Source organism: Zootoca vivipara, chromosome 12, assembly GCF_965207765.1.
Source record: "Zootoca vivipara chromosome 12, rZooViv2.hap1.1, whole genome shotgun sequence".
Taxonomy (NCBI): domain Eukaryota; kingdom Metazoa; phylum Chordata; class Lepidosauria; order Squamata; family Lacertidae; genus Zootoca; species Zootoca vivipara.
In genome coordinates, this window is record NC_142595.1 from 43,772,660 (window position 1) to 43,782,379 (window position 9,720).

The window sequence follows — 9,720 nt, forward strand, 5'->3', positions numbered from 1 at the left end:
CACATTGCTTCATTCTTCATTTTTCAAAAGTGGAGAGACGGTATTCACTTGGCTCCATACATCTGGATATGGTTAGGACTCTCTCCCACATTTTCTGCAAGATCCAGTTAGTAGAGTGGATGGCAGTGTCTGATTAATGTTACATAGGAGAGAGTGTGTAAACAATGTATTATAGGAAGACGATTGATTCCTGCCCATAAATGGGTTATTGTACTTATCAATTTCTTGTCTTAGTCAGGAGGTTGGACTAGATGACCTTGGAGGTCTCTTCCTAATCAATAATTCTGTGATGTGACAGATGTGTTTACTTCGACAGTTCTCCTACTGAGCATGCACCATAGAGTCCAAAAACATTGCACAAGTAGTTATATCCCCTGTAATTATTAAAATTGTTATAATCAATCCACCTGGTAAAGCTCCACAAGGCAGAATGGGAAATAAAAAATCAAAATAGGCTCTGCTGTTTCAATCTTTCCCCCTCTTTCATTGTAAAGGACAGATTTCAAATCACTGTAGCTTATTTAGGATGCACAGATTTTTTTTGTGACAGTGTTGAAGTTAATGAGAAGGTGGGTACCTGTCCATTTACATACTGCATTACCAGAGTTGGCTGTCACCAAATCCTTCCTATTCAGGTCAGGCTGATGATAATAGCAACATTGTAGAGAGAGAAAGGAGAATATATGTGTAGAAGGATATTTGTGATCAATATGTTACTGCTTCTGCTTCTCCTGCTTCCCAACATGGTGCCCCAAGTGCATACTGTTCTTTGCAGCAGAACTAACCCTGTGGATATTCCACATGAATGGTATGAAGAAGGGGACCTTGTCATTGGTGGAATAGTGTCTCATATCTTTTACGTATTCCCCAAGCTTTCCTTCAAGGAACACCCTTCTCGGGTCTTTATTGACATCCCAGTGTAAGTAAATGGTACTTAACATTATTTTAGATGTTCTTCATATATTTATATCTTACAGAAAAGTACTTTGATTGCCTTTGGAAGGGGGGGTTATAACCTTTTTTAATTAAAAAAATAGGCAATGTGGATTCAGTAAAGTTGGAACAGGCAGCCCAGTGCATACCATTTGACTTGCCTAAATCTGAAAGATTTTCCCTCTAAATTGCCTTACAATCGTTACACCAGGCTTCTGAAGATGTCAAAGAAACAGATGGTATAAAAGATGGTATAAAAATATAGTAAATATGTGGTCATGCCTATTTTGGTGCTGTTGTTTTTTAATTGCAAACCACCCTCTGATCCTCAGATTAAGGACGGTATGGAAATTTTGATGATGGTGATGATGATGAGTAATATTAATAAGACTTCATTCATGACGAAACTTTCTGGCTGTGTCCTTTCATTATAGACAGGCAGGTGAATCTTTCAGGTCTAGATTTCATTCACTGTTTAATTCCCTCTTGAAACAGTAACTCACTTTATTTGCAGGGTGATGACAAAGTTCTACCAGCATATACTGGCCTTGGTGTTTGCTGTTGATGAGATCAACGAGAACCCCAAAATCTTGCCCAATGCCACTCTTGGATTCCACATCTATGATAGCTACTTTGACTCAAGGATGACCTCCCGAACCACTTTGGATCTGCTCTTTAAATCACATCACTTTGTCCCCAACTACATATGTGGCAATCAGAAAAATGTAGTAGGAGTCATTGGGGGACTTAGCTCTGACACCTCCTCATCCATGGCAGATGTCTTAGGTCTTCACAAGATTCCACAGGTAGAATATGGTGGGAGGGGGGAGAGATTTCACGCAAAAAAAATAAGCTCTTCCCTTCTTCTTCCTCTACTAATCTGCTGGTTCATGAATATGGACTGGTGAAATGAAAGGAGTAAAGGAGACTGCAATATATGCATATATTGGGGAGATATAACATGGGCATCCAGCAATGTGTATGGGTGTCCAACAATCTTTCAAAGAATGCGTGTTTATTGACCCCATCGGGCCTATTTCACCAATGCTATTGAAACTGAGAAAGGTGTCAAGGAAGGCTGCATACTGGCCCCACTCTTATTTAATTTCTGTATCATCTCCATGGAGGGCCATCTCCAAAACATAAACTTCCACTCCCCAAAATTAGCTGGAAGACACATCTCTGTCCTGCTCAAATGCAGATGATTCGGCAATACTTTCAAGAACACCTATTGGCCTCAAAAGAACTCTGAGAGCATTAATACAGAAACTACAATCATGGCATTTGCCAAAGGCCTAGGAGCCACTCCTGGAGCATAGGTGGCCACAAGATTGAGCAGGTCTCCTGCTTCAAATACCTGGGGGTAGTCTTCCATTCTGCTGGCAGTAGGAAAGCCCATGGGGACTATGCTGCTGATATTGCTCAGAGAAGCTCATCAGCAGTTCTTAAATATTTTAAAACAAGAGTTGGTCCTTGCTATATCAGCAGTACTCAAATTATTTGAACCCAAGCCAATAGCACAACTTCTCTATGGTGCCCAGTTTGGTCTCTTTTCCAATTTTGCACCACTAGAACTTGTGCAATCCAAATTTCTAAGGGCGGTCCCTCAAGTCCCAAAATGTGTCTTTAATGCTACTCTGAGACTAGAGACACGCTTCACAAAAGTGGAGGCTAGAGTGTGGGTGACCATACTGAATGATTGGCTTAAACTATCTTTATTTCCCCATGGCCTTCCCCCGCTAACTATGAACGATGATTTTCAGAGGGTTAAATAACTCAAGACATATTGAGTAGAGAGAGGGGAGAAATGTGTCCCTGTTAATTCTCCTCAACCTCTCAGTGGTTTCCAATACCCTCAAGCAAAGTATCCTTCTGGAACAGCTGTCCTAATGGTGGGTGGACCGCATTTCTTTGAGGTGGTTCCAGTCCTATTTTGGGTGGTCATTTCCAGAGGCTTGTGGAACCTTCACTTAGGGTTCCTTCAGGGTTTGACTTTATACCCCAAGCTGTTTAACATCTACATGAAACCACTGAGTGGGGTCACCCAGAGTTTAATAATCGAATACAGACTACTTAAAAGTGAGAGAAACATAGAAATGGCAAAGAATTAGAAAGAAGTCAAAGAATATAAAGAAGGGACCCAATCTGGTGCAGAGGAATGGAAGGAATGTGAAAAGTAGAAAAGTGTAAATATGAAAGTAAAATCTTTCTAGACATTGCATGTACAGATTACTTAAAATGCGGTTTGTGCTCCTGTTTCTTTTTTCTTTTTCTTTTTTATTCTGTTTTTTGTAATCTTTCTCTTTTCTCTTCTTTTTGGGTTTATTATTGATATTTGATTGTATTTTACTGTTCAATTAATAAAGTATATGTACAAAAAAGGCATAGGCACTGTTCGTCGGTTCCCTAGACCAGATGAATGGGAGGCGGCCTGGTCTTGCTGGGATTACATTCTCTCTGAAGGAGCAGCTAGACTGCTTGTGGGTCTCCTGGATCCTTAGCTGTTGCTTGAGGCTCAGCTGGCTCAGATCTTAACGCTTGTTTCAAACAGAAAGGGGAGAATCCTCCCATCTCTCAACTATGAGCTTCTCTTTCTTCTCCCAGTCTATCATTCCTGCCTTTCACACAGAGTCCTTCATCACCTTCATGTGTGTAAATCCCAATAAATAGCCCAGCGTAGAAGATACCAGGGGGCCCAGCGTAGAAGACACCTAAGGCCCATGTGCCACAAGCGGCCCATGAGGGTCATTTAACCAGCCCAAGAGACGCCCCAGAACCGAGCCGTCTGTTTAGGGAGTCCTCACGTGCTGCGCTAAATCGGCACAGCGCGGAAAGGGGATTCCCTCAGCGGTGCCAAAAATCGCATCTGTGCAGACACAGACACCGGAAATCATGTCTGCGCAGGCACCAGAAATCACATGCGCGCAATCCAGCCCACAGAGGGATCTCCACTGGAGTGAACCGACCCAGGCAAGGAAAACATTGCCGACCCCTGCTATGAGACCAATTGCAGTCGTTAACAGTCCACAGGTTTACCACACCTATCAGTCAATCACCCATTCCCACCACCCTTCTGAGTAGTACCCCTCTCCACCCTCTAACTATATATAAGGGTCTGGTGACTTCTGTTTCAGTGTATCTGAAGAAGTGTGCATGCACATGAAAGCTCATACCAATGACAAAATTAGTTGGTCTCTAAGGTGCTACTGGAATGATTCCCCCCCCCCTGCTATAAGGGTTATAGAACAAAAGAGCAGGATCAGTGGTTTCTCTTGCTCCAGCTCCACATTGGAGTTTTGTTGAATCATCCGCTTAGTGCAGAAAGCAGTAACAACCAGCTATAATAAATGCAGCAAATACTTGGAGACAATCAATGTGTACAAATGTGATGACTCAATAATATTAAGAATGAATAGCTGCAGAATTTATTAAGCACACTTATTTGTGTGAATTTTTCCATGTAAGGAAAATGGCATCCCTAAAATGAGTACATTTGTGTATATAGGATTTATATTCAGATAAATGGGTGTGTTGTGAGTTCTTGTTTCCACATGAACAGTTTGGCTTTTTCTTTTTTTCAGATTTCATATGGTTCATTTCAACGAGCCATGAATGATCAAATCAGATTCTCTTCCTTTTACCGCATGGTCCCCAATGAAGCACTTCAGTATCAAGGAATTATCCAGTTACTTCTGCATTTCAGATGGAAATGGGTTGGGTTCATCACTACAGATAATGAAGCTGGAGAACGTTTCTTACAGACTATTGAGCCAATGCTTTTCAAGAATCAGATGTGTTCAGCATTCACAGAAACGATTGATTACCATCTGCATTTCACTGGTAGCTTACATGATGCGGTAGATGATGTAGTGTGTGGATCAAAGCTATTCAAACAAGTTTTCATAACGAGCAAAGCCACTGCTGTTGTTATATATGGAGAAAGTCAAACTATTGCATGGCTGTTAAGGATTGAAAAGACAATGAAGATAACTCTGCTAATATATCATCAATATATTAAGTTACCTGAGGGAAAAGTATGGATTACAACAGCTCAATTTGATTTCATATTAGATACGTTTCAAAAAGATTTTAACTATAACTTACAAATGTTCCATGGTGCTATCTCCTTTGCTATCCACTCCAAGGAGACTCACAGCTTCCAAGACTTTCTTCAGCATGTAAACCCGTATTGGGAAGATGGAAATGGTTTTATCAAAGATTTTTGGGAACAAGCATTTGGTTGTTCAGTTTCAAACTCCAATGCATCAAAATATGGCACATGTACTGGAGAGGAGAAGCTGGAGAGCCTTCCTGCACCATTTTTTGAAATGAGCATGACCGGCCACAGCTACAGTATCTATAATGCGGTCTATGCTTTGGCACATGCCTTACAGATCATGTATTCAGCTGGAGCCAACCACAAAAGAATAAAAGGTGGAGACAGACTCACTCATCAAAATTTGGAGCCTTGGCAGGTAGAGTTTCCTGCTATAAAGTGTACAGTTTACAAAGTGTTCAATGTTGTGCATGGCATTGATTGTATTATGTGCATTGTCAATGCACTGTAAGTAAAGAAATAAAAGATTACACCTCAATAACTGAAAATAAACCTCAAGTAATGTTGTGGTATCCAAGTTGGGTATTAGAAAATGAATAAAAATAATTTAAATTCCATATGCTTTCATAAGCAAGAATCTAACAGCAACTCCTTGAAGAACTAATAGCTCTCAAATAACAGCTGCTATTTATACAGTGAGAACTAGGGGTCGACCTAAATATCAAGTGGCATTTAAATAAACAATTGTGATATGCTAAGGGCAGTGGGCAGTAACATAATCTGAACCAGGTTTTGGTTGGGGATACGGATTTTGTTAAGAAACTTGTGACTTAAATGTGCCTGTCTGTTTTTCCTCTTACCTACTGTAAACAGCACAAGTTGGCCAAGTCAAGTGCACGTCAAACTGTCTGAAATGACCTTTGCGGCTTTCTGTAGTTTATCAAAACCAGATGCAGTATCCATGGAAATTTCTGCTTTCCACGGTAGCTCCAGCACACAGAGACAGGCTATTTGAATACAGGCTGGGGTGGTTGGGAAGGGAGGGTCATGCTACGTGAACTTGCAAAATGTTACTCCATTCAGGACCAGGGAGTTCCACAAACCTGTCCATCCCCTGCCATTATAGAACTTCTGACTCTATTTCCACCTAGCTCCACTCATTCCTGCAAAGGATCTCATTCAACAACAATGCTGGGGATGAAATCGCATTAAATGAACATAGAGAGTTAGCAGCTGGCTTCGATATTACAAACTTAGTCACTTTCCGAAATGGATCATATGTCAGGGTCAAAGTGGGGAGGCTGGATCCTCAGGCCCCTCCTGGCAAAGAGCTCACCATTAATGCGGACAGAATCAAATGGCATAGTGGCTTCATTCAGGTGAGAAAATAACTGCACTGGCTCTCAAATGGCAACATTCATAGTTATCCAATAAGATGGGGTGTAAGTGGGGGAAGGAAGCAGTTCTTCACTTAATACATAACTAAATTTGTAATTGACTGGAAGAGAAAAGAACGTTTTCTTCCAAATGACATTTTGCCTGTGTAAATATGAATATATTTCACATTATTTACTGATAGATCACCTTATGTTAGATTTATTTGCCCCAAACATTTCCTATATCTTTGGATAGGAACCGCCGCTTTCAATATGTAATGCCAACTGCCGTCCTGGTTATGGGAAGAGAAAGAAGGAGGGGGAGAAGTTTTGCTGTTATGATTGTGATCCATGTCCTCGTGGGATGTTTTCAAATGAGAAGGGTGAGAGATGCCATATTGCTATATACAGTACAAGCTATTTTATTAAATTCTGAGCAAATCGGCAAGGGGGTTTACTCTGTATAGTCTCAATTAATACTGTTTATTAACAATAGTAGAATAATCTCCCTTCTGTCTCTGCAAAAGCAGCCACTATGAAGAAATTATCTTAACCTTCAAGAGAGTATACCATGAAGATGTGACCTTAATCTGTAAAGTAAAGATTTTCCATTGCTGTATCTACATACATTGATATTCTAAACATTATTGCATATTATATTAAACATAATAATGTTTAATGCAGTTTCTCATTGAGGGTGGTTCACTTCTTTGTTGCCACATTTTAATAACACATTTTAACAATATACACCCTGAGTATAGATCCACCCCTCTGTTTTGATACAACAAGACATAAAATTTGTACATGCATTCTGTCTTGGAAGACACTGAACTTTCAGGGAAGGGGTGGACTTTTCCCTAAGAACAAGGATCTTTGGGGACAGGGTAATTCAGCAGATTACCAACTACAAACCAAACCTTGGTGCCATCAATGGTGACCCTTCGCTGGCGGAGGAGCTTAATCTCTTCTTTGCTTGCTTTGAGAGGGAGCCACCAGAGACGGCAGTACTACAGCTACCAGCCCAGAGTAGCCCCTCATTTACTGTAGAAGAGCATGAGGTGAGGCAGGTACTGAGGTCGGTGAATCTGAGGAAGGCTGATGGCCCTGATGGCATCACTGGACGGGGTGTTGAGGGACTGTGCGGAACAGCTGACGAGGGTCTTCACAAAGATCTTCAACAACTCCTTACACCAGTCTATTATCCCACCCTGCCTGAAGTCGTCAACTATTGTTCCTCTGCCAAAAAAAATTCCACAATTAGTAGTTTGAATGACTATAGACCAGTTACACTTACTCTGATTATTATGAAGTGTTTTGAGAAACTGGTACGCAGTTACATCATTTCCTGTCTTCCATCGACATTTGACAACTACCAAGGCAAATAGATCCACGGAGGATGCTATCACTACCACTCTCCATGCCGCTCTGTCCCATCTGGAGCATCCGGGGAGTTATGCGAGGCTGCTGTTTGTGGATTTTACCTCTGCTTTTAACACTATCCTCCCCCTTAGACTGATGTCCAAACTAGAGGCGCTTGGACTTTCTAACTCCATTTGTCTCTGGGTTTTGAATTTTTTTGTCAGATCGCTCCCAGAGGGTTAGAGTAGGGTCATATATATCCACAGCCCTTAGCCTTAACACCAGCTCCCCACAGAGTTGTGTGTTGGGTCTGCCTATCAGGACGAGGTGGAGCGGCTCTATGTTTGGTGTGGAGATAATAATCTGGTCCTTAATACTGCCAAGACCAAGGAACTGGTGGTGGACTACAGGAACAAAAAGGCGGACATTCAGCCCCTGTATATTGGCCGGTACTGGTGCAGAGGATGGCTGTATTTAAGTTCTTGGGTGTTACCATTGAGCAGGGTATGACCTGGAGTGCAAATATCGCTGCTCTGGTAAAGAAGGCCCAGCAGAGAATATATTTCCTCAAACTTTAAAAAAGAACAAGCTGAGTGAGAGAATGCTGGTGTCTTTCTACCGAGGCTCCATAGAGAGCATTCTCACATATTGTATCCGTGCTTGGTTTTCCAGCTGCACAGTCATGGACAGGAAAGTGCTCCAGAAGGAGCACAGCCCAAAAGATTATCGGTCATCCTCTCCCAACTCTGGAAGAACTATACAATTCCCATTGCCTTAAAAAAGCAAATAATATTTTACAAGATTCATCTCATCCTGGATATAGTCTTTTTGCACCGTTGCCTTCGGGCAAGAGATACAGAACAATTAAATCAAGAACGAATAGATTAAAAAACAGTTTCTATCCAAGAGCTATAACCATCTTAAAAGCTGCAACTAAATAATATGATCTTGGGGAGTTGTGATGGGTGTGTATGTATGTGTGTGTGTGGCTGTAATTGTGTTTTGTTTTGTTTTGTTTTGTTTTGTTTTAATGGGATGGCATTCAATTTCATTGTACTATATACAATGACAATAAAGTATCTATCTATTCCAGGGTTGGAAACCTGTGCCAGATGTCCTGCAGATCAATATCCAAATGAGAAGCAGAATCAGTGTATTCCAAAGAAAACAAATGTCCTAGACTTTGGTGAAACTTTGGCCATGGTTTCAACTTTCTCTGCGCTTTTATTCTCTCTGATCACAGCTATGGTACTTGGCATTTTCATTAAGCACCGGAACACTGCCATCGTCAAAGCCAATAACAGAAGCCTCACTTACATTCTCCTCATTTCCCTCCTCTTGTGTTTCCTTTGCTCTTTGATGTTCATTGGAATGCCTAATAAGGCAACCTGCCCACTCCGACAAACGGCTTTTGGCATTGTCTTCTCTGTGGCCCTCTCCAGCATCTTGGCCAAGACTATTTCAGTGATTTTGGCATTCATGGCTACCAAGCCAGGATCCAGGATCAGGAGATGGGTAGGCAAAAAACTGGCTTATTCCATTGTCCTTTCCTGCTCTATAATTCAAGTAGGAATCTGTGCCCTCTGGCTGGCAACCTCTCCCCCATTCCCAGATGTGGACATGCACTCAATGAGTGAAGAAATTATATTCTTATGTAATGAAGGGTCAGTTTTCATGTTCTATTTTGTTTTAGGCTACATGGGCTTCTTGGCCATTATCAGCTTCACAGTGGCCTTCTTAGCCAGGAAGTTGCCGGACAGCTTCAATGAAGCCAAGTTCATCACCTTCAGCATGCTGGTCTTTTGCAGTGTTTGGTTCTCCTTTATTCCCACATACTTGAGCACCAGAGGAAAATACATGGTGGCTGTGGAGATCTTCTCCATCCTGGCTTCCAGTGCTGGCCTGTTGGGTTGCATCTTTTCCCCTAAATGCTACATTATTGTGGTGATGCCTGAGCTGAATAACAGAGAGCAGCTGATACGGAGAAAGATGTAA

General features: G+C 41.5%; 1 protein-coding gene across 1 annotated transcript; it reads left to right on the forward strand.

The window, feature by feature from the left end:
* Positions 1-1,454: 1,454 nt before the first annotated feature.
* On the forward strand, positions 1,455-9,720 carry LOC118095579 (vomeronasal type-2 receptor 26-like). Its single transcript, XM_088654805.1, has 5 exons — positions 1,455-1,739; positions 4,515-5,408; positions 6,142-6,369; positions 6,623-6,749; positions 8,819-9,720. Exons 1-5 carry the CDS (start codon positions 1,578-1,580, stop codon positions 9,718-9,720), a joined length of 2,313 nt encoding a protein of 770 aa, XP_088510931.1. The 5' UTR covers positions 1,455-1,577.

Excerpts from the sequence above, each read along its gene's own strand:
- LOC118095579 (XM_088654805.1), top strand. The coding sequence starts at position 1,578 with ATGACCTCCCGAACCACTTTGGATCTGCTCTTTAAATCACATCACTTT. Across the intron at positions 5,409-6,141 it reads AAAATTTGGAGCCTTGGCAG|CTCCACTCATTCCTGCAAAG; the intron begins GTAGAGTTTCCT and ends ATTTCCACCTAG. Across the intron at positions 6,750-8,818 it reads GATGTTTTCAAATGAGAAGG|GGTTGGAAACCTGTGCCAGA; the intron begins GTGAGAGATGCC and ends TATCTATTCCAG.